We start from the raw sequence: 25848 nt of genomic DNA on the forward strand, positions 1-25848 counted from the left end.
CCCCGAGATCATCCTGGTGGCCATCCGCTGAACTGACTCTGCTCTTAGCACATCTTTACGGTAATGTGGCCTCCAGAATTGCACACAGTATTCCAGATGTGGTCTCACCATGGTTCTGTATAATGGCATGATGACCTCAGGCTTCCGGCTGACGAAACTTCTGCGGATACAACCTAACATTTGTCTTGCCTTAGATGAAGCCTTCTCCACTTGATTGGCAGCTTTCATATCTGCACTGATGATAACTCCCAAATCTCGTTCTGTTACAGTCCTAGCTAAGGTTTCACCATTTAAGGTGTAAGTTCTGCACGGATTCCTACTGCCGAGGTGCATGACCTTGCATTTCTTGGCGTTGAAGCCCAGCTGCCAAGTAGATGACCAACGTTCCAACAAAAAAAGGTCATGCGTCATACTATCGTGTGAATCAGAGCCGCTCACTATGTTACATAGTTTGGCATCATCGGCAAATAGTGTTATTTTACCTTGAAGCCCCTGAGTCAGGTCCCCTATGAATAAGTTGAAAAGGAGCGGGTCCAAGACTGAGCCCTGCGGTACTCCACTTGTCACTTCTGACGTTTTAGAGAGGGTACCGTTAACCACCACCCTCTGAAGTCTACCACTTAGCCAATCCTTGACCCATGGGATCTCTTAGGGAGAGGAGGAGATAGTAAATGCTGCAGATGGGCCATTTGGCCTTTATCTACTGTCATGTGTTTATGTGTCACTTTCTTTCTATGACCTCACAACGCAAGTGTTAAGAACTTTAGCTTATAACCATAATGCTCTATGACAGTGGTTCCCAACCCTGTCCTGGAGGTCCCCCAGGCCAGTCGGGTTTTCAGGATAACCCTAATGTATATACTTGGAGCAGATTTGCATGCCTGGCGCTTCCATTATATGCAGATCTCTCTCATGCAAATTCATTAGGGTTATTCTGAAAACCCGACTGGCCTATGGGTCCTCCAGGACAGGGTTGGGAACCACTGCTCTATGACATCACAATGCAGGTGTAAAGAGCCTTAGCCAATAGGGAAAGGAGGAGAAAGTGGATGGGCCATTTGGCCTTTATCTGCCATCATGTTACTATGTTACTAAAGTTCTATGACATCAAAATGCAGGTGTAAAGAGCCTTAGCCAATAGGGAGAGGAGGAGCTAGTGGATGCTGCGGATGGGCCTTAGTAAAAGGGCCTGCAGTAAATAAAGCCCATTAAGGCATGCTGTTAGTGAACATCCCCTCCCCCCCAAAAAAAAGAAAGGTATTAAATAGTCAATAATTATAACCTGCTTCTTGTAATATTATCTTTTCATTAACAGATGTCAGGCATGTTGCAAAAGTAGGTCAGTGAGTCTCCTTTTCCTTCGCTCGAACTCAGTCGCTGCCTTTGGACGGCGGGCGCCGCGTCGCGCCTCGATGACGTCACGCCCGACGCTACGGCGGCTGGCGAGGGGAAGCGCGCGCGCGTTGTGCTGGGCGGAACCGCCATGGGCGCCACCAGGGACGCGGAGAAGCCGCAGCAGAGCGGCCGGGAGGCCGAGGACGACGACGAGGAGGAAGAGGAGGAAGGAGGGGGAGGCGCGGGAAGGACCGGCGAGGCGGAACAGCTGGTGCCCACGGTGAGGAAGTGGCGGCCGAGCGAACACGCCTGCGCTCGCGCACAGGCCGGGGCGCGGGGGGCGTGGCAGGCAATTGTGCGTGAAAACCAGACATGGGCAACTCCGGTCCTCGAGGCTTTCGGGCTTTCCCCCATGACTATGCATGAGATCTATTTGCATGCACTGCTTTCTATGCATAGTCATGGGGGAAAGCCTGAAAACCCGATTGGATGCCGGCCCGTGAGGTCTGGAGTTGCAAATGTCTAGACTAAACATTTATAGCAGGTGTCTCAAAGTCTCTCCTTGAGGGCCACAATCCAGTCGGGTTTTCAGGCTTTCCCCCATGACTATGCATGAGTTCTATTTGCATGCACTGCTTTCTATGCATAGTCATGGGGGAAAGCCTGAAAACCCAATTGGATGCCGGCCTGCGAGGTCCGGAGTTGCAAATGTCTAGACTAAACATTTATAGCAGGGGTCTCAAAGTCTCTCCTTGAGGGCCACAATCCAGTCGGGTTTTCAGGCTTTCCCCCATGACTATGCATGAGATCTATTTGCATGCACTGCTTTCAATGCATAGTCATGGGGGAAAGCCTGAAAACCCGATTGGATGCCAGCCCGTGAGGACTGGAGTTGCCCATGTCTGGACTAAACATTTATACCATTGCCAGCTAGCTCCAGATCTCCCTGGAAGGGATTTGGCGAGTTGCATTCTGGTACAGCAAGTGTCCCCCCCCCAGCAAGTGTTCCCCCCCCCCCTGTTCCTGGAGGGCAAGCAAGGGTTAAGTGGCTTTGCCCAGAATATCAGGGAGCCCCAGTGGGGTTTCAACTCGGCTTCCCTGGATCTCAGCCCATTGCAAGCTTGAGCTAGTCCTCAGTTAAATCAGGGGTCTCAAAGTCCCTCCTTGAGGGCTGCAATCAATTCGGGTTTTCAGGATTTCCAAATGAATATGCATGAGATCTATGTGCATGCACTGCTTTCAATGCATATTCATTGGGGAAATCCTGAAAACCCAATTGGATGCTGGCCTGTGAGGGCCGGAGTTGCCCATGTCTGGACTAAACATTTATAGTGTTATCAGCTAGCTCCAGATCTGCCTGGAAGGGATTTGGCGAGTTGCATTCTGGTACAGCAAGTGTTTCCCCCCTGTTCCTGGAGGGCAAGCGAGGGTTAAGTGGCTTTGCCCAGAATATCAGGGAGCTCCAGTGGGGTTTCAACTCGGCTTCCCTGGATCTCAGCCCATTGCAAGCTTGAGCTAGTCCTCAGTTTAACTCGATGCCATGCTAAGGCAAGTAGTCTTCATGTTCTTATGGAATACCAGTTGGGAAATGCTACTACTACAGTATTAATTATTTCTAGTGTGCTACTAGATCAGGCATGGGCAACTCCGGTCCTTGAGGGTTTCGGGCTTTCCCCAATGACTATGCATGAGATTTATTTGCATGCACTGCTTTCAATGCATAGTCATTGGGGAAAGCCTGAAAACCCAATTGGATTCCGGCCCTTAAGGACCGGAGTTGCCCATGTCTATACTAGATGTATGCAGCGCTGTACAGAGCTACAAAGATAGTCCCTGCTCAAGTAAGCTTACAGTCTAAACAATCAAGACACAAACAGGTTGCCACTTAGACAGCATGGTTAAACTGCTGGCTAGGGTGGTGAGCAGACGGCAAAGGGGAGTAGGGTTATGAGTGGAAGGCTGTCTAAAAAAGGTAGGTTTTCAGTCTACCTTTGAAGAAGGAACGGGGCATGGCAGATGGACTCAGGTAGTTTATTCCAGTGTTTCTCAACACGCAGGACGCCTGTTGGGAGTACACAGCCTGGCTGCCATCAGGAATCCCTGCCTGCCCCCTGCTGAAGCTGGTGGAGGTAGGAATGCCTCCGTCTGCACGCCCACTGCACCCCCCCAAAGCTGACCTGCTCCATTCTCTCTCCCCCCCAGCAGCCAATCCGTGCAGGGGACAGGCCATGTTGCGTGCAGTAGCCGGCCCACAAGCTTTGCCCCCAATGTCAATTCTGATGTCAGAGAGACGGTTCCTGGCTAGCCCGGGACTTTCTCTCTGACGTCAGAATTGACGTTGGGGGGGGGGGAGGCTTTTGAGTCGGCAGCATGTGTAGCAGTAAAATTCTTGTACTTCTGCTTGGAAAGACCTCTCAGGAAAGAGATTTGGGAATACTAATCAACAAGTCGATGAAGCCATCTGCGCAATGTGCTGTGGCGGCAAAAAGGGCGAACAGAATGTTAGGAATGATAAGGAAGGGGATCACGAATAGATCGGAGAAGGTTATCATGCCATTGTACTGGGCCATGGTGCGCCCTCTCCTGGAGTGCTGCGTCCAGCACTGGTCGTCATACATGAAGAAGGATACGGTACTACTCGAAAGGGTCCAGAAAAGAGTGACTAAACTGGTTAAGGGGCTGAAGGAGTTGCCGTACAGTTAGAGATTAGAGAAACTGGGCCTCTTCTCCCTTGAAAAGAGGAGACTGAGAGAGGACAAGATCGAAACATTCAAGATAATGAAGGGAATAGACTTAGTAGATAAAGACAGGTTGTTCACCCTCTCCAAGGTAGAGAGAACGAGAGGGCACTCTCTAAAGTTGAAAGGGAATAGATTCCGTACAAACGTAAGGAAGTTCTTCTTCACCCAGAGAGTGGTAGAGAACTGGAATGCTCTTCCGGAGTATGTTGTAGGGGAAAACACCCTCCAGGGTTTCAAGACTAAGCTGGACAAGTTCCTGCTAAACTGGGACGTACACAGGTGAGGCTGGACTCATTTTAGAGCACTGGTCTTTGACCTGGGGGCCGCCATGTGAGCAGACTGCTGGGCATAATGGACCACTAGTCTGACCCAGCAGTGGCAAATTTTTATGTTCTTAAGATTACTCTTTAAACCTTACATGGCGATGTGACTATACAAAGTTACAGGATTACAAAGTTGCATAAGGAAATTTGGCGCTATGTCTAGGGTGTTTCTCACAAGCCTCCGCTTAACCACCTCTCACCCCTTCTCATGGCTTGCTACACTCACATAACCTCTTTCTACAATTCAAACTCCTTTTACTTCTATACTAGTGCATTTGTTCTGCAGCTCCTGAGGAAAGTACATTAAAACAGAGATGAGGGAGAACAGGAAGTTGGGATCTGATACCCTACTAACAAATTGAGAGAATCTTTATTCTGCTGATTGATTTCCCTTTTAACTTTTTAAGCATAGGATGTGGTCTTCCTACATTTCTTTATCATATGCTTTTTCATAGTCATCTGTTTTTCACCTACTTAACTTTTAATTGTTCTGTTGTAGTTGACATTTCAGATTATAAAAATATGTAGGCAGGCTTCAGTTTTGGAAGTTAGTAACTTTGCTTTCCTCTCTGAATGCAGAATCCATGGAATATCATGATCAAACACCGACAAGTTCAGCGAAGGGGGCGGCGATCCCAGATGGCAGTGAGGTAAGGCCTCTGTAATATAACGTAGAGAATGACACGGTGACAAAATTCATCACCATTCCCGTCCCCGTGGATAACTGCGGGAAATAATCCCATGTCATTTTCTAGTATCTATTTCAACCTCAGTCTTTCTACACCAGCATTCTTCAAAGCAAAGCTTGCGGGTCAGTGGTTGTGGCCATTCATACTCTGATTCTTATGGGAGCCAAGGATAATGAAGCCATTGTGACATCACTGATGTGATTGGCTCTTAGGCACTGGTGGAATGAGGCATTATGACATCACAATATCTGCTCTGGATACCAGAGACTGTCATTCTGTAGTGTCTGTTTCAACCTCGGTCCTTCTACACCAGCATTCTTCAAAGCAAAGCTTGCGGGTCAGTGGTTGTGGCCATTCATACTCTGATTCTTCCCTCTCTCCTTAAAGAATGACATGAAGATGGTTTTCCGCAGGGACGGTGATGAATTTTGTCACCGTGTCATTCTCTAACGTAGCCGTTTCATGTAGTTTTGACTGCTCTCATAGAACTGGCTGTTCTGAATGTAGTATTGCATTTTCACCAGAGCAGAATGTATTTAAAAAATTTCTACACCGCCTAATATCTAAGCGGTTTCCAATATCAAACATTTATAAAAGAAATGCATAAAACACATAGAAAATCAACAATCTCTGCTTTCACATCCATATACAGTGGCTGTATACCCAAAACAGCATGGAAAATTTCTCATCTACACGGTTCATAGACAACGGCGCGAAAGACAAAAGCGCGCGCCGACAATTGAGCGCGGCGCCGCACCGCTGTAAATTACAGTTTTTAGGGGCTCCGGGGGGTTTTGTTGGGGAACCCCCTCCCCAGTTTACTTATTAGACATCGCGCCGGCGTTGTGGGGGGTTGTAACCCTCCACATTTTACTGTAAACTGAACTTTTTCCCTAAAAACAGGGAAAAAGTTAAGTTTTCAGTAAAATGTGGGGGGTTACAACCCCCCACAACGCGGCGCGATGTCTATTAAGTAAAGTAGGGGGTTCCCCCCCCACGCCCCCCCCCCCCGTCAGAGCACTAAAAACAGTAATTTAGAGCGGCGTGCGCTGCGCTCAATTGTCTGGGCGCGCCTTTGTCCCGGCGCGCTTTTGACCTGACACCCATCTACACTGCATGTAGGCATCAACAAACAGTTGTGTTTTTAATAACTTTTTGAAGCTAGCAAAATCAGGTATCCAGGGAGATTATTCCACAAATGCACACCAGCATTACAAAACATTTTTGTTCTTGTAGTTGCTTAGCATACTCGCATGTCCTTAATTGCTGTTAGTCTTATACCTCCCTCTGATCTCAAGGTCCTTCTAGGTCTATAGATATCCCATAATTCACTAAAACATGCTGGGGCTGATCTATACAACACCTGGTGCACCAAAGATAGGACTTTATACTGTACCTTTTATTTTATTGGCAGCCAATGTAGTTATTTCAACACAGACGAGATGTTCTCCATTCTTGGGGTGTCAGTAATCAGCCTTACAGCCGACTTCATTACCAACTGCAAAGCCTTATTTTTTGCTTGTGTCAAACCAAGAAAAAGTGCATGTGCAGAGACCTTACCATTATTGTATCATGCTTAGAGAATGACACGGTGGCGGTTTACCCGCGGCTACCGCATTTAGCCGCGGGTAACCCGCCAAAACGGGGAATGAAAAATAGCAGCCTCTGCAGGGACGGGGACAAGGCCATTCACCGCCCCGTGGAGCGGTAAATGGTCTTGTCACTGCATTCACCGCCACGTGGAGCGGTAAATGGTCTTGTCACTGCAGTGAGGCATCAAGGATCGCGCGGTCCCCGCAGCCCCCACCCGCACACCGGCTCGATCGTTTAATCAGCTTCCTCTCTCCACCTCACCTTAGTTTGCCGGCTTTCTTTTTCGGCGACTGGCACGCTTTCAAAGAGCTGCGCATGCGCGGCTGCTCAGTATTCAATCTTCTTCTCTGACCCAACCGGAAATAGGAAGTTGCAGCAGAGCAGAAGATTGAACTTTGAGCAGCCGTGCATGCACGGCTCTTTGAAAGCGTGCCAGTCGCCGAAAAAGAAAGCCGGCAAACTAAGGTGAGGTGGAGAGAGGAAGCTGGTTAAACGATCGAGCCGGCGTGTGGGTAAAGTAGCATATTAGTTGTGTTGATAAAAATTTATAAACAAAGCCCTGCCAGCTGAACATCTCTTTCTCTAGTTCAGCAGCAGGAACTTTGATTTATAAGAAAGGAATAAGCTAAATATTGCAGTACTAAGGCTTATATGGATGCTTCGGGGATGGTGACGGGGCGGTGAATGGGATGGCAGTGGCGGTGAAAGGGGTGACGGTGACGGGGCGGTGCAGAGGATGGTGGGCCGGGGACGGTGCATTGATGGGGACAGATTTTTTCTCCATGTCATTCTCTAATCATGCTGTCCATCCTTTGTAAAGAAACTAGTGTGAGTTAAGTTGTTGTGCTTCCTATAAGCCTTCTTTCTTGCAAATGCCCTTTATTAGAATCTTTAATCACAGATGGAATGACGCAAAGCATGTTTTGTAATATGAAAATCGTTGAATCATGAACTGAAAACTTACCCTGCTTTTTAGTTAGTTTTGGGGCTTATTGAATAAGTGCTCAAAACCAGACTGAGGGAGGGGATAGAGCTGTAGTTGAGGAACAGAAAACTGAGTAGGCTTTCAAGTTTCAAGTTTATTAACTTTTAATATACCGACCATCAACAGATATCTGGCCGGTTTACAATAAAATATTTAAAAAAGAAAGAAAGATAATAGATATTAAAAAAATGATGAAAGTGAACATCAAGGACATTAACTGGACAGACTTGAAAGTGAGGGGAAAAGTTACATAAGCAGGCAAATTTATAGGCAACGTTACCGGTGGTGGGAAGTGGGCGACCCCGCCCAAGTGTTGAAATGCTATTTAAAACTTATTCATATTTGTTACTTAACTTTGCAAAAAAGCACAATAGTGTAATATACTCTATTTTGTCAAGTAATTTGTGTTCTGAAACAAAATTTTGTACATTATGCTCAGTTGGTGTTGATGTGGTAAATGTGGTAAAATGGTTAATGACCAGGGATTGTGCTGTAGTTAATTAGTGTATGTTTGTGCAATGGTGTGTACATTTCTTTGCTGTAAAAATACTACTTGAGTTCAGACAATATAATATATGTCACACAAACAGCAAAAAAGGAACAATAATAGTTATTAATACAGTTTCAAAAATGGCGTTTAGAATCCAAAAGTAGAGTAAAATAACTCAGCATAGGGAAAAACCCTTTTATAAACTTTCATAGAATCAATCATTGCACCATCTTGTTAGAATAAATGATTTTTAAATAACTTCATAGATTCATAAGTAATTCTTAAATCTCCATAATGTGAAAATAAAGTCCAAAGTTTTGTGAAAAGCTAATATAAGTAAACAGACTTAGTTTCAATGTCTCTGCAGCGGTGACCCAGCGGGGTTCTGACGCGTTTCGCCGTCCTGGCTTCCTCAGAGAACCCGTTAATGCTGTGTGTGACAGACTTGTCAGTTGGGTACCTAATTCAAAAGGGAAAAGAAACTTCCTCGTGTTCTATGACTTTGGACTTTATTTTCACATTATGGAGATTTAAGAATTACTTATGAATCTATGAAGTTATTTAAAAATCATTTATTCTAACAAGATGGTGCAATGATTGATTCGATGAAAGTTTATAAAAGGGTTTTTCCCTATGCTGAGTTATTTTACTCTACTTTTGGATTCTAAACGCCATTTTTGAAACTGTATTAATAACTATTATTGTTCCTTTTTTGCTGTTTGTGCTACATTTCCTTTGGAACAATATTCAATTTATTCAATTACCCAGTTGTATAATATAATATATGTTACAGAAAGATGTGTTTTAAAAAAAATGATTCTGATTTACAGCAGTCACGCAGACAAAATAAAACACTGGAAAATTAGAATATGATACTGATTATACATGAATAATTATACTTCTAGTTCATTAGGAACGTTAATCTTGAATCAGTGGGTTTATGCGTCCTGGTCAGGGTTTTGTCCCAGAATTTATCAGTATTATGTACAAAGTGTACTTGAATTACAGTGGCTGCGTTAATCCTTCAGGAATCTTGGCAGCTGTAGCTCAGAGCACCTGTGCCCTGCAGCAAAGCCATGCTCCAGTCTGATGAAAACTGGGAGGAAGAGAATTTGGTTGCTATGTGGTTACTCTCCCTGTCAGGGTCCTCATTAGCAGGCAATACGACCTCACGCTTGGAGATGCAAGAGGCCAACCAGATAGCGGCCCTGGATCTGGGAGAGGACCCAACAGTGCGCAGGCTTTGTAAGCCCTAGGCACTATTAGAGGGGTAAGCACTGAGTCTCCCTTAGAATTAAAGACAGAGCAGCCCTAGTCTTCTATAGCTCAGTGCTCATTGCTGAGCAACATGGAAACTTAAGACTAGGTGCTTTCCCTCGCACCCAGACATTTCTAAGAAGCTAACGGACAATTGGGATACTCCAGAAGGTCCTCTCTGGGTAGCAAAGGCCATGATAAAGCTCTGTCTTATGGATGTTGAATTCCATCAGCTTTTCGTCTCACCTAAGGGGATTCCGTGGTGGCGCAAATTATCAAGCATACCTCCATCCTCATTGAAGGGGGAGTCGTGTTAAAGGACACGCAGAATCATAGGAGACAATTTGAAGCTGCAGCATTGGGATTAAAGGCAGTAGTTACGGCAGAACCCAGGGGAGAATGACGCCGACACTCAATTCCTGTTGGAGGGTGTGAATTATATGGCAGATGCACTGTATTATCTGTTCAGAGTACTCCGCATACGTTATCTCTGCCTGTAAAATGCTGTGGTTTAGACAGAGGGCAGGAGATTCTGTCTCTAAAACAGGGCTAGATGGACCATTGGTCTGACCAAGTAAGACTATTCTTTTGTTCTGTTCTGATGACTGAGCAAATTGCCTTTAAGGGTCAATTGCTCTTTGGTAAAGGGCCAGACAATCTAATAGCTAGTGTACAGGATCGCAACCCAAGTCTCTACCAGATAGCAGACTAAAGTCCCCTAGGGGGTCCGGTCAAGGTAATTTTTGGTGGCTCTTTTGTCAGTACTCAGTAGGATCTTCAGCCCAGAAATCCTTCCAGAGCCCAAGGCAGAGATTTGTAGGAGCTAAATGTCCTCAATCTTCAAGAGCCTGTGTCTCATGGCCCCCCAAAAGCAGTTATGACACCAAAATAGCAGTCGTAACCCCCAGAATAGGAGGGAGATTGACAGTTTATTGGGAGGCATGGGCGAAAGTCACCAGAGATCACTGGGTTCTGCACATTTATTCTGGATGGTAGTACAAGCTCGAGTTCTGCTGTCTCCTAGAGTGGTCAAGGTCCAAGTCACAGTGCAGAGGCTATTAGACCTGGCAACTATTGAGGCCTTGCTGGACAAAGAATCAGGCATATGTTTAATACAAAGGAGAACAAGGTGTTCCTCCCAGAGGCCCGCAAACTAAAGCTCGTGGCAGATCAAAGAAATATAGGGCAAGCCAATGCTGAGAGCTTGGCAGTACTTGCAGGTACTAGGCTCAATGGTGACACTGATAGCGGTGGTCACTTGAGCCAGGCCACATCGGTGCCCTACAGGAGGCACTTTTATCCTGCAGGTCGCCGCAAACGGATGTGTTGCATTGCTGCTTCCTTGGGCAGTCTCTGCATGTCACATCCTGAGCTGGTGGTTACAGCCACTGACTTTGCCCGAGGAATGCCACTTCGAATTGATACCAGCCTCTTCAGCTGAGGAACGCATTGCAGAGAACGACTGATGCAGGGGCTTGGTCCTCCACATAGAGGACGTGATCAGTCAACAGGTTGGAACTCTAAGCTATCTGCCTGGCGCTGCAGGCACTAGGGAGCTTCCTACAGGGCAAAGCAGTACGAGTATTCTTGGACAATGCAACAGCAGTAGCATAAGTCAATCAGCAGGGAGGCACCAAGCATGCTCCCCTGTGTTTGGAGGCCCACATGCTGTTTCATTGGGTGGAGAACCATTTGTTGGTGATCTCAGCAGCACATGTAGCAGGAGTGGACAATACCCAAGCAGATTACCTCAGCTGCCAGACCCTAGATCCTGGAGAGCAGGCTTTATCTCAGAAAGCATTCAACTCCATTGTAAGTCACTGCGGGTGTCCGATAACTCGACCTCATAGCATCAGCGTCCTACAGGAAAGCAGCTCTGTTCTTTAGCCAAAGATATAAGCTCAGAAGCAATGACCTGGATGCTGTATGTCTTCTCTCCATACCCATGATAGGCAGAGTCCTGTGAAGGATAATGGACCATCAGGGACTGGTAGTCCTGGTGACACCGGATTGGCCATGGTATGCGGATCTAGTCTGTTTAAAGTGGGACCAGGGTCTCAGACTGCCTTGTCATCCAGGCTTGCTAATTCAGGGCCCTATTGCCCTGGAAAATCTGGACTATTTTGGCCAAGGCAGTATTCATAGAAGAGATCTGTAGAGCGGCCAGTTGGTCTCCATACTTTTACAAAATGTTACTGGGTGGATATAATGGCAAGATTGGATACTGCTTCGGGAGCGTCAGTGCTGCTAGCAGGTTCATCTGTTGCACCCTAGATTGCAGGGACAGCTTTATGTCTCGCTGGTTCAAGATTGATGTTCCTATTGAACTAAAATGGAAGATTATGTGCCTACCTTGTTAATCTTCTTTCTAGGAGATAGGAACATCATCTTGAAGCCTGCCCTGTCAGATTATTCCTAGCCTGCCATTCTGTCTCGGACTTGTCTGTAGCACCAGACAGTTTGCTTCTATCAGTGGCCTCTAGCAAGAACTCGGAAAAGAGACTCGCCTATCTCAAGAATACAGGGGGGTATCTGCAAGAACCCTGTGACTAGTAGTGCAGGCTACATTCAGGTAGGTGAACTGTATTCCTTTTTCATTATCGGTTATAAAGTGTTCATCATTGATAATGTTATTATTCTTTTAGTGTTATAAGTAGAGTAGACTTGTGTCTCAAAGAGAGTCCCTGTGCCCCTCCCTTTTGTATTTATTCTCCAGGCTGACCACCTGCTTTGATACAAACTGAGGAGGTTAGGAGAACCCAAGAAGAATGGAGATGGAGTGGGAAATGAATATGAGGCTCTCTACACACACCCTATAGGTGAAGGTGCAAAAACCCACTGATTCAAGACTAACATTCCTATCTTCTAGAAAGAAGATTAACAACATAGGTACATATCCTCCCTTATAAGCTTTGAATTTTCATAATGCATACATGGCTTTGCTTCTCTGGTCTACTTTCGGGGATTAGTCATTCTCACTAAACATATTGTGTGATATTCTATTTCAATATGGTTGAAACCAAAGCTGGCCATGGAATATTGATTTAAAAAAATAAGTAATGAAACCTGTGTCCTAGCTGTTCAGACACTGTCAGCAATAATAGGGAGCTTGGAGTTTCCTGCTGGATGAATGGTTTGGATAGAAATAAGTGTTTTCCTGGTGAGTGATTCCTTTCTGGGTGATCTTTGGGTATTATCTCTTTTAATTCCATCTAGCTTCACGGATCCTGTCATCTCAATGGATTTACTTCGAACTGTGTTACAGCCCAGCATTAATGAAGATATCCAGTCTGTGTTCAACAAATACATGAAAGTAAGAATCTTATGAGTTGTGGCAAATAGGGAGCAATCTTGCTGGATGCTACAGTATCCTTAAGATTTTGTTAACCAAAACCCTTTAACATTTATAAACTTTTCCTCTGCATTATGCTGAAATGTTTTTCAGAATATAGTGGTACCTTGGTTTAAGAGCATAATTCGTTCCAGAAGCATGCTCTTAAACCAAAACACTCGTATATCAAAGCAACTTTCCCCATAGAAGATAATGGAAACAATTCGTTCCACATCCCCAAAAACTTAATTACCATTAGGGACGCCTCCACCGCTGCCTCTGCCACAGACCCATCCACGTGACTCCTCCAATTCTCCTCCTCTGCTGCTGTTGGCTGCCTCTCACTGCGGGTGGTGCTGGCTAAGCAAACGCAGCCACCGCCGCAACAAAGCCCGACTGGACACTGTTGGCTCTGCCGCTCCCGGACGCTGCCCCCTCTCCCCCCCGGATGCCACTACCCCCTCTGCTGGGACTCTCAAGTGCTGGCTCACTCCTGCCAGACGCACCCCGACTCCCATGCGATAGAAGCGCCAGTGGCCTCGGGGGGAGCAATATTGTTGGTTCCTGCGGTCGGGTTGGGTCGGGTCGGGTGGGGGCTCGCAAATCGAGTCAATGCTCGGTTTACGAGTCCAAAGTTTGCTGAGTGTTTTGCTCGTCTTGCAAAACACTCGCAAACCGGGTTACTCGTAAACCGAGGTTTGACTGTATAGCATTCTGAAACTTTAGTTATTCTAAGTATAGTCGAGTGAGATTGAGTAAATCCTCTGCAAGACAAGACATATGACCATTCAGTAGCTGAGTTACCTACTAGTGGATTAAAGATGCAAATTCTTCACAGCAGTAAATAGCACTTAGGTCACTACTTCCTCTGCATCTTTCCTCTTGTGACTTAATCCAGACTGCTTTCTAGCATTGACTGACTGCCGTTGCATGCCCCACCCACTGTCAAGTCTACATTAGTGCTGCCTGATTCGCCGTTTCGAATTGATTCACTGATTCACATTAGTGAATCGATTTTGAATCAATTCGCTTTCTAAAAAAATTTGACTCACTGATTCAGTGAGTTCTGACATAGCTCTGGGTCTCCTATAACAGCAGTAGCGGTGGTGGTGGCCAGCGGGAAGAGGCAGTGCTTGGTATAAGCTGCTTCTGACCTGCCCCGCTGGGGCCTTCCCTCTGCTGCACCACTGGTGGGGCAGGCCAGAAGCAGCCTGTTCAGACCGCTGACTCTTCCTGCCAGCCACCACTGCTTTGAGAGGCCCATATGTCAGATCTCACAGTGGAGGGGTTTGTTAGGGAGCTGCTGCATGGGGGAATAGGATGGAGGGAAAGCTTCTGCACAGAGGGATGGGAGGGAGGGGTGGAAAGCTGCTGTACAGGTGGACAGGGATAGAAAGCTGCTTTGCATTGGAGGAGAGAGGAAGAATTGTTGGACATGGGTTGCAGGAGAGGAAGGGAGATATGCAACAAAGAGGTAGAAAGGGGGGGACGGACACATGCATGGGGAAGAGAGAGGGAGAAATGTTGGACATAGGGTGGAGGGCAGGGAGAGATGGTGCATGGGGAGAAAAAGGGCAGGGAGAGATGGTGCATGGGGAGAAAAAGAAATGTTGCACATAATGGAGGGGAGGAAGGGAGAGATGCTGCATGGATGTAATAGAAAGGTTTGACCCAGGGCACAATATAGGGAGAGAGAGATGGTAGACAGTAGGAAGGGAATGTACAGAGATGGAAGATGGATGGTGAGCATGGAGAAAGAAGAAAATGTCAAATTGGCTGGAGACTCTGGTGAGAAAGTTAACAGAAGACAAATAGAACCCAGAGCCTGGGACCAACATGATTTGAATAATAAAATGACCAGACGACAAAAGGTAGAAAAAATTTTATTTTCCATTTTGTGATTACAATACAGTACTCCCCCGCGTGTGATTTCCTTCACTCACCGGCCCTCCAGCTGCCCTCTCCTGCTTCCCCTTCGCGGTTGGAAAATACCGTGAATGACCGGGACTGCGGACCATGAATTCGCGGGGGAACACTGTATGTCAGATTTGAAATGTGTATCCTGCTAGAGCTGGTGTTAGTGAGTGTGAGTTAGGACCTACCAAGAGAGAGGAAAAGTCTTTTTTGTTTGTTTTGTTTATACAACAGTGCCGGCGTGGGGTTGGAGAGGGCAAAGGGGGTAGGTGGGTAAAGAGGCTACAACATAAACCCGCCAATGGGTCAAATCGAATTGAAAACATTTTCCCTGAATCGGGCAGTGCTAGTCTCCAAAGGACAGGTTACAGTATCTTTTCTGGGAAATGGAGATGGGGCAAGTTCTGAATGGGCTGGAAGGCTTTCAGTTGGAGGAAAAGTCTGACGGAAAGGTGGTAAAAGGGGGTAGGCCCAGTGACCCAGTGCAGGTCCTATGTTATGCCATGTTCAAATCTTGGCTCATATGCCTTTCTAATGGTGTTTATTTATTCAATTTTCTATACTATTCTCCCAAGAGAGCTGAGAACAGTTTATATGTCTGTCCTGGTGGGCTCACAATCTATCTAATGTACCTGGGGCAATGGGGGGATTAAGTGACTTGCCCAGGGTCACAAGGAGCAGCGTGGGTTTGAACCCACAACCCCGGGGTGCTGAGGCTGTAGCTTTAACCACTGCGCCACCATGAGTTGGACTGCCTAGTGCACCGTAAAGACATTCCTGATGACAGCACTGTTCAGAGTTAGAAGGATGAATGAGTTGAGTAAAACCAACTGCGTATACATAGGCACATGCCTAGTAAGTTTGCTGTCTTGGTACATGTGAGAAAAGGCACTGCCCACAAGATGAGTAAGACTCTGAGAGACTTTGAGTAAAGTAAGCAATATAATTTAATTACATTTTGGGCCCCACACAGGTGCCCTCTACACAGAAATTGGCAAGATGGACACACCTGGCATAGCACATTCTTTTTTTTTTTTTTTTTTTAATCTTTATTCATTTTCAAAAGCCAACAATAAGTGCAACAGATTAACAAACAAATATTACATTCAGGGCTGTGGAGTCGGTAGATAAATGTTCCGACTCCGACTCCTCAGTTTTTTGTACTTCAGACTCCGACTCCGACTTCAGGTACCCGAAATTTCCTCCGACTCCTCGACTCCGACTCCAACTCCGACTCCACAGCACTGGTTAATTTTCAGATCGTTAAAATGGAATGTCAAGTTGAGAGAAATGAGCATTTTGACACCACCTTCTTTTTGCTTTTAATCAAGGTTCTAAGGCCGCAGAAGCTGCTCGCAGCATTTGTGCTGTGTATATAGTGGGTGCTATAGCTGAAAGAATCGCTCGTGATTGGTATGCCAAGTTCAAAAATGGAGTTGGTAGATAAATGTTCCGACTCCTCAGTTTTTTGTACTTCTGACTCCGACTCCAGGTACCCGAAATTTCCTCTGACTCCACAGCCCTGATTACATTCATTGATTATATAGTCTGTACAATCTTTAGTTAGCCCCTCCTGCCTCATTGGGTAGAGCAGTAAAGTTCACAAACTCCTAAATCTTTCCCACCTATTTCCTATCTCCCCACCCTTTATTCTTCAGACCCTGGCCATATGTAGAGCTGCCCATATTTGGGCATTCTTCTCTCCTTTCACATACTCGCCCCTCACTGACATGCTTTTTAAACAATAGTTCTTATGGTCAATTCTGCTGATACCTCGATACAACGTTCATGTGACTGTAAGCATTGTATTCAGTGTCCCAGGAATGCCCACTCCCATCCTTTGAGTCATCAGTACTTCTTCCTGCACAATGTTAGAGAGTGAATAGAACGCTAGGTATAATCAAGAAGGGTATTACAAGCAGAACGAAAGAAGTTATCCTGCCGTTGTATCGGGCGATGGTGCGCCCGCATCTGGAGTACTGCGTCCAATATTGGTCGCCGTACCTTAAGAGGGATATGGCGTTACTCGAGAGGGTTCAGAGGAGAGCGACACGTCTGATAAAAGGGATGGAAAACCTTTCATACGCTGAGAGATTGGAGAAACTGGGTCTCTTTTCCCTGGAGAAGAGGAGACTTAGAGGGGATATGATAGAGACTTACAAGATCATGAAGGGCATAGAGAGAGTAGAGAGGGACAGAAAGAGAGAGAGAGAGACAGAGAAAAATATAGAGAGAGAGCTAGAAAGAAAGAGAGAGAAATGGAGAGAGACAGAAATAGAGAGAGAGAGAGAGAGATATAAAGAGAGAGAGAGAAAGGGAGAGATAGAGAAAGATTGGAGAAACTGGGACTTTTTCCCCTGGAGAAGAGGAGACTTAGAGGGGATATGATAGAGACTTATAAGGTCATGAAGGACATAGAGAGAGTGGAGAGGGACAGAAAGAGAGAGAGAAAGGGAGACAGAGAGAAATAGAGAGAGAGAGAGCTAGAAAGAAAGAGAGAGAGAAATATATATATAGAGAGAGAAAGAGAGATAGATAGAGAGAAAGGGAGAGATAGAGAAAGATTGGAGAAACTGGGACTCTTTCCCCTGGAGAAGAGGAGACTTAGAGGGGATATGATAGAGACTTACAAGATCATGAAGGACATAGAGAGAGTAGAGAGGGACAGAAAGAGAGAGAGAAAGGAAGACAAAGAGAAATATATAGAGAGAGCTAGAAAGAAAGATCATGAAGGACATAGAGAGAGTAGAGAGGGACAGAAAGAGAGAGAGAAAGGAAGACAAAGAGAAATATATAGAGAGAGCTAGAAAGAAAGAGAGAGAGAAATATATATATAGAGAGAGAAAGAGATAGAGAGAAAGGGAGAGATAGAGAAAGATTGGAGAAACTGGGACTCTTTCCCCTGGAGAAGAGGAGACTTAGAGGGGATATGATAGAGACTTATAAGGTCATGAAGGACATAGAGAGAGTGGAGAGGGACAGAAAGAAAGAGAGAAAGGGAGAGAGAAAGAGAGAGAGATATATATAGAGAAAGAGATAGAGAAAGATTGGAGAAACTGGGACTCTTTCCCCTGGAGAAGAGGAGACTTAGAGGGGATATGATAGAGACTTACAAGATCATGAAGGGCATAGAGAGAGTAGAGAGGGACAGATTCTTCAAACTCTCAAAAAATAAAAGAACAAGAGGGCATTCGGAAAAGTTGAAAGGGGACAGATTCAAAACGAATGCTAGGAAGTTTTTCTTTACCCAACGTGTGGTGGACACCTGGGATGCGCTTCCAGAGGGTGTAATGGGGAAACGTACAGTACTGGGGTTCAAGAAAGGATTGGACAATTTCCTGCTGGAAAAGGGGATAGAGGAGTATAGATGGATTACTGCACAGGTCCTGGACCTTTTGGACCGCCGCATGAGCGGACTGCTGGGCACGATGGACCTCAGGTCTGACCCAGGAGAGGCATTGCTTATGTTCTTATGGAATTTTACCAGTATTTCATTTAGGGCTCCTTTTACTAAGCCAGTTAGAGCATTAACGTGCGGAATAGCGCGCGCTAAATTGCCGCGCACGCTTTGAGTTGGCGTTAGTTCTAGCCGCATAGCGTGGGTTTAGCGCGCGCTAAAATGCTGCGTGTGCTAAAAACGCTAATGCGGCTTAGTAAAAGGAGCCTTAATTTTCCGTTTACCGTTTATTAATATATTCTGTATAATAATACCTCTTTAGTGACCCCCCTGCCTTATTAGAATTATATATGCAGTGATGACTTGCATGCAATCATATTCCAAATAAAATATCCTGAGCTGTCTTTGCACAAAAATATCCTGATCCGTGTTTGCATTTCTTATGGATTTGCCAAATCCTGGTCAGCTGTTAGGTCTTCAGTAAACAGAAAATACATTGGAGCTAACAGTGAAAATCATAAGCTCTCTGGATTCCCAGACACCAGTTGGTTCCCACTGTTGCCGCCCTCCCCCCCCCCCCATTGTCAGTACCCTATTGGCTTTATATGAATGTGTCTAGACCCTTGATGTTCTCATGGATTCTCATCTGAGATTTAAGGCTGGCTCTCGGCAGTGGTGAAGTCCTCTTTCTTTCAGCTGTATCAGATTCAGGCAATCAGGCCTTTTCTAGGGATGGACAATCATTTCAAACAAATGTCATTTGCCAGTAAGAATGTGTATTATTTGCACATAGTGTGTACTGATTGCAAGTAGGGTGCACTTTTTTTTCCCTGCCAGGAAAAAATGGGGTAATCCTACCTAGGTATGTAAAGACCAGAGTGGAATTGTCCAAATCGGAGAGATGTGCACTTGAAAAAAAAGTGTCCTCCAATCCGTCTGATGATATGAAGATCTTTATTGTTCAAAACATCTAAATGCCACATTCACGACTCAATGACTCGACATGTACATGTTTCGGCCCTCAGGCCTGCCTCAGGAGTCTTAAAGAACGTGATGGATGAAATGCACAATACATTGGCACTCAATTGGATCTGACTAAAAGGTCAATCATGGAAGAATACCATATCACGTATACATCGAGTGCTATCAGTCGGCACCACGCATCAAACTGATAGTCAGATCCAATTGATCTTTATATTGATCCTTATATCCCGCACCTATCAGGTTCGTTTTAATTATGAGCTTTCCGACACCTGGAGCAATCCATCCGGTGTGCCCCAAGGCTCTCCACTATCCCCATTGCTCTTCAACGTCTGCATGTCCTCACTGGGCACGAAGCTAACCCAGCTGCAGTGTTCCCTCTAAGCGGGCGGGTGTTGTGAGCAAACTTTTTTCACTGTGAGCTAAAAATATCGGGCGCCAGCAAGTTATGAGCCAAATAAATATGTTGCTTTCTACCACAGAACTTCCTTACGTTTGTATGGAATCTATCCCCTTTCAACTTTAGAGAGTGCCCTCTCGTTCTCCCTGCCTTAGCTACTAAGTCTATTCCCTTCAGTACCTTGAATGTTTCTATCATGTCCCCTCTCAATCTCCTCTGCTCAAGGGAGAAGAGGCCCAGTTTCTCTAATCTTTCGCTGTACGGCAACTCCTCCAGCCCCTTAACCATTTTAGTTGCTCTTCTCTGGATCCTTTCGAGTAGTACCGTGTCCTTCTTAAAGTACCAGTGCTGGACGCAGTACTCCAGGTGAGGGCGTACCATGGCCCGGTACAGCAGCATGATAACCTTCTCTGTCTCTTCAGTCCAGCATCTGCCCCTTCCATTCACTGTCTGTCTTTCCCTGCCATCTCTCCTCCTGCCCCCCCCCCCACCCTCCAATTTGGTCTAGCATCCATCATCTTCCTTCTGTTCCCCTCATGGTCTGGCATCTCTATCCTTCCCTCCCCCCTGTGGTTTTTAGCATATCTCTCTTCTCATTTCCTCCACTCAGATCTGATCATTCTCTGCTCTCTTCCCTTTTCTTCTCTGGTCTTCCTTCTCTATTTTCTGCCTCCATCTAAATTAAATTCTTTCTTACTATTTAGTCCCGTTTCCCTCTTTTCACTGTGTCTACACACAGCTTGTCACCCCTTTCCCTCACCCCTCCATTATCTTACTATTTTCTTCCCCCTTTATTTATCTCCTCCTTCCATCCAGTATGTGTTCTTTCCCCACTTCCATTCAGCATCTGCTCTCCCCTCTCAACTGACATCCATCTGCCTTCTGCTCTCTCTCCCTTCTTCTCACTTCCATCATCTGTCCCCTTCTCTCTCTCTCTCATCTCCTCCATTCCATCATCTGCCCCTTCTCTCTCTCCCCCCCCCAACTTCCATCATCTGCCCCCCTTCCCCTCACCTTTGTGGGTCACTTTCTTTCCCCTGAGGGTGGCTCATGTCACAGGGGAAGCTTTGGCCGAGCAGAACCGCTTGATTGACAGTGGAACTTACTTGATTGATGTCGATGCTGGGGCCCGTTGCCGTTTGAAGGAAAAAAAAAAAAGGTGGAAAAAAGGAACCTGTAAGGCGAGAGGAAGGGAAACCTCCAGGATAGCTGCTTTTTGCCCTCCTTCAGCGGCCCAAGAGTTCAGACCAGCAGCGGCAGCTCTGTATGCTTTTAACTTCGGCACAGAGCTGCCCCTAATCAATAGTTTAGCGCGGTTTCATGAGGCAGCCTCGGGGCCTTTGATAGCCGGCCCGCTTCGATGATGCGATGTGGGCCGGCCTAGCAAAGGCCCCGAGGCTGCCTTATGAAACCGCGCTAAACTATTGATTAGGGGCAGCTCTGTGCCGAAGTTAAAAACATACAGAGCTGCCGCTGCTGGTCTGGAGGTGCGGAGACAAGGCAGGAGGCAAACGCGGTGGAAGGCAGGAGTCCCGGCGAAGGCAGGAGTCCCGGCACAGCGACTGCAACAGGAAGTTGCAAGTCAGCTGACGCCGGCCTTTCGTTGCGGCGGGGACCGAATCCTTCGCGGACCGGCAAGATTTTGTTTGCGGACCGGCGGTTGAAGAACTGTGCTCTACAATGTGTGCGCTGTGACGAGAAACTTGTGCGCTGCCAGGTAATATTTTGTGCGCAAGCGCACACCAGCGCACCTTAGCGGGAACACTGCCCAGCTGGGGATAAAACTATTTAGTTATGCAGATGATTTTACGATTATCATCCCATTCACCAATTCTGTCTCTGAAACTATTCCCAAAGCTTCAGAAGCTATAAACATGATGGAACAATGGATGACAAACTTTAGGCTCAAACTTAATTCAGATAAAACGACTTTTTTCATTGCTTCACCACATCCACTTGACATTAAATCACCCCTCTGTATCAATAACCTTAGTTACCCTATCCAGCCCTCCATAAAGATACTAGGTGTAACTCTGGATCAATGCCTAACCATGAAAGACCAAGTAGATTCCTTAATCAGAAAGGGATTTTTCACTCTCTGGAAACTCAGATCCCTTAAAGCTTATTTTGTTACATCAGTTTTTAGAATCCTAGTCCAATCCCTCGTACTAAGCCTGCTTGACTACTGTAACATCGCCTATTTGGCAATTTCCCCAAAAAATATGCGACGCCTACAACTGTTGCAGAATGCAGCAGTCAGACTAATCTTTGGACTAAAAAAATTTGACCACGTGACACCCTACTACCGGCAGCTACATTGGCTGCCGATGAAGGCACGCGTAAAGTTCAAATTTGCCTGTTTCTGCTTTAAAGCATTACACGGACTTGCCCCCAAATACATTACTGACCTTTTCTCCCTCTCAACCAACAGACACAAGAGAAGTTCACATTCCAACTTCGTTCCCCCCCCCCAGTGAGAGGTTGCAAACTGAAAAAACACCATGAATTCCTTCTCTCACACCAAGCAGCATCATGGGGTAAAGACCTAGAACAATTGCTTTCGCCCACTACTTATGAGGAATTTAGGAAACGTCTGAAAACACACCTGTTCTTAAAACATCTTGACAACTGATCCACTTATCTCTTTCCTCTCAATAGCGACCTACTGTCCTTTTGATCACTTTTCTCCTCAACAATGAATTTCCTGTCTAATTACTTCTCTTTCTTCTTCCCCTCTTGAAGTCAGTCAATTTGTACCTTTGCTTAATCTTTTGTAAACCGCATAGAACTTCACGGTATTGCGGTATATAAGCTGTTATTATTATTATTATTATTATTTAGATGTTTTGAACAATAAAGATCTTCATATCATCAGATGGATTGGAGGACACTTTTGTTCAAGTGCACATCTCTCTGATTTGGACAATTCCACTCTGGTCTTTACATATTCAGCTTTGTGGTGGTGTTTTCCCCTCTTTTTTTCTTCAGTAGTCCTACCTAGTGCATCATAATAAGTTAGACACGATAATGTTAGGGAAGTGGCAAAACAGGAGCTAAACGGCAGACACAAACATAGACTTAGATATTATTTTACAACTGGGTGTCTTAAGTGCCTCACACATAACTGCAAAGGCAGCATTCACCTGGCAGGGGCACGGGCAGCCCCACAATTCTTCCTACATTTGCTGTGAAACCATTTATACCTACTGCTACAACTAATCATTTCTGTAGTGCTACAAGACATAAGCAGTTCTGTACCTATAAAAAACTTGGAAAAGAGAGCCCCTGCTCAAAAGAGCTTACAATCTAGTCAAGACAGACAAACTGGACAAGAAGGTGCATCAATACACTGTGCTCAGGTGGTGGAACCATATACAGCTGCATTATGATGTCATCAAGAATTCTGGGTAGGACCCAGATGCATTGTGATGTCACTGAGCATGAAGACATCTACTACTAGTACCGGTTATTTCTTTAATGCTACTAGACATACTCAGTGCTGTTTACCAAAATACAAAAGAGACGGTCCCTGCTCAAAAGAGCTTACAATCTAGTCAAGACAGACAAACTGGACAATAAGGTGCATCAATACACAGTGCTCAGGTGGGGGAACCATATACAGCTGCATTATGATGTCATCAAGAATTCTGGGTGTGACCCAGATGCATTGTGATGTCACTGAGCATGAAGACATCTACTACTAGTACCGGTTATTTCTTTAGTGCTACTAGACATACTCAGTGCTGTTTACCAAAATACAAAAGAGACGGTCCCTGCTCAAAAGAGCTTACAATCTAGTCAAGACAGACAAACTGGACAATAAGGTGCATCAATACACAGTGCTCAGGTGGGGGAACCATATACAGCTGCATTATGATGTCATCAAGAATTCTGGGTGTGACCCAGATGCTTTGTGATGTCACTGAGCGTTCAGACAGCTTCTAGTACTACCACTAATCATTTCTATAGCGCCACTAGACATACGCAGATCTATACATCAATAAACAGAAGAGAGCTTACAATCTAGTCAAGACACACAAGACTGGACAAGAAGGAGCATCAATACAGTGGTCAGATGAGGGAATTACAGAGGGAATGATAAGACAGAAACTGGTGCTTGGAAAGTGGGGTGGAGTTTGGAATTAAGAGCGGCTTCAAAGAAGTGGGCTTTTTCTGGATTTGAACCTGGAGATGAAGACTGACGTATCAAGTCAGGTAGTTTGTTCCAGGCATACAGTGCACCAAGGTAGAAGGGATGGAGCCTGAGGTTGGCTGTAAAGGAGAAGGGTACAGATGAGAGAGACTTATCCAATTAGCAGTGGGCCTGAGGGTGGATGTGTGTGCAGGGAGTGTGATGAGAGATGAGACATGGCATAAGTGGTTGCACCTAAAATAGGGCAGGTAACTGGATTTTTATGCTCGTATTCTATAATAATTTGGTGTGCAAAAGTGCTGTTAGAGTACTAACTGGGCAGCCAAACTTTTGTCACCTTTATTGAATTGATTCCTATGTGCAAATAGTATGCAGTTTTAATTATATTTGTATCAGGGATCTCATGTACTGAATGTTCCTGAAGTTAGATTTGCAGGCGGTTGAGGCTGCATGCAAAACCATCTCGTAAACGTTCGTTGTGGATAGCCTGAAAACCCAACGGGACCAGGCGTGCCCTGAGGACTGGGTTAAGAGCAGCTGCTTTAGACTTATGAGTTTCAGGACACAGTGAAAAGAAAACACTGCTGTCACGCAAACAAGAAATCTCATAGATTTAAAAGGAGACCTGTGATAGTAATCATTACGTTACATTACAGATTTCTATTCCGCCATTACCTTCCGGTTCAAAGTGGATTACAAAAAGAGTTATGGAAGAAGGGTTACAAAGTTAGATCAGAGATCGTTTCCAAGAGAGGGATAAGAAGGATCAGGGGTTGGGGAAGGGAAGGTAAGAAGGGGTATTCATGGTATTAAGCTTTATTAAGGGATTTCTTGAAGAGTATAGTTTTATTTCCTTTCTGAACATCTTGTAGTCTGGGGTAGTTATCAATAGGTTGGAGATTTGGTTATCTATTTTTGCAGCTTGAGTGGCTAGTAGGCCATCGTATAGTTTTTTCCGTTTTACTTTTTTGACTGGGGGGCAAGTGAATGAAGTGTGTGTTTTTCTATGTCTGGTAGAGGTGATTTAGATGAGGCGGTCGTTCAGGTAGATTGGGCTGTCTCCATTTATAGTTTTAAATAGTATACAGTAGAATTTAAATTGTATTCTTTCCTGGATTGGAAGCCAACGTGAGTTGATGAAAGCCTCAGTAATGTGGTCATGTTTTTTCAGTGAGTAGACGAGTCTCAGAGCTGTATTCTGAATTGTCTGTAGTTGTTTAATCATTATTGCATGGCAGGGGAGGTAGAGGATGTTGCAGTAGTCTAGGATACGTAGGATTAGAGATTGTACTAGGAGCTGAAATTGTGTTTTATCGAAGAATTTTCGGACTTGTCTAAGGTTTCTCATTACTGCGAAAGATTTCTGTATTGTTTTGTTTATTTGTGGTTGCATGGTACAGCCTTTGTCAATTGTCATACCTAGTAGTTTTAGGGTGGTTTGCAAAGGGTAATTGATAGAGTTGATTTCTAAGTTGGTTATGGTTGGGATTTTGTTATTTTCTAGGAGGATGAATTTAGTTTTGTCTGGGTTGAGTTTCAGTTTGTGGTCTTCCATCCAAATCATCTATGTAAGTTTCGGAGGATATAATTTTAACATGTCAATAGTTTTTGACTAAAAAAACCCAACCCATGCGAATTCATGCGCATCCATTACTTTGCTTCAATGGTCAAAGTTCAATCTGTAAAATGCTGGAAGGGCAAAGATTTATACTGTCATGGCTACTTAACACTTGTTTTTGATTAGGGAAAAACAGGATTTTATTTTCACCTTAATATATCACCCTTTTTGCGGTAAACAATTCAAGGATAAAATTGAAACATATAAAGTAACATCCTAAAAATATGGCCTCTCCATAAAAAGCACTACTCATAGAAACATAGCAAAATGAAGGTAAAGAAAGACCATATGGTCTATTCAGTCTGCCCTTCCATGCAACAAATGCCAGAGTTACACGCTGAGTAAAGTAATATTTTCTTTGGTTTGTTTTAAGTCTACTACTTAGTAGCTTCATCACAGGCCCCCCTAGTTCTAGTATTTTTTGGAAAGAGTAAACAAGTGATTCACATCTACCCTTTCCACTCCACTCGGTCATCACATGCCCCCTAGTTCTAGTATTTTTTGGAAAGAGTAAACAAGTGATTCACATCTACCCTTTCCACTCCACTCGGTCATCACATGCCCCCTAGTTCTAGTATTTTTTGGAAAGAGTAAACAAGTGATTCACATCTACCCTTTCCACTCCACTCGGTATTTTATAG

General features: G+C 45.1%; 1 protein-coding gene across 2 annotated transcripts in view; it reads left to right on the plus strand.

Moving 5' to 3' along the window:
- The first annotated feature begins 1437 nt into the window (after positions 1-1437).
- Positions 1438-25848, plus strand: part of DNTTIP1 (deoxynucleotidyltransferase terminal interacting protein 1) — a 47843-nt gene continuing 23432 nt past the window's right edge. Inside the window, exons 1-3 of one of the 2 annotated variants that reach the window (XM_033914265.1) lie at positions 1438-1615; positions 4979-5049; positions 12630-12726. In XM_033914265.1, coding sequence (XP_033770156.1) covers positions 1484-1615; positions 4979-5049; positions 12630-12726 — 300 coding nt within the window. In that variant the 5' untranslated portion in view covers positions 1438-1483. Of the gene's footprint in view, positions 1616-4978; positions 5050-11785; positions 11986-12629; positions 12727-25848 lie in introns of those variants that run through there. The other variant, XM_033914266.1, reaches the window with a different exon arrangement.

This window comes from Geotrypetes seraphini, chromosome 11 (genome assembly GCF_902459505.1).
Source record: "Geotrypetes seraphini chromosome 11, aGeoSer1.1, whole genome shotgun sequence".
Classification (NCBI taxonomy): domain Eukaryota; kingdom Metazoa; phylum Chordata; class Amphibia; order Gymnophiona; family Dermophiidae; genus Geotrypetes; species Geotrypetes seraphini.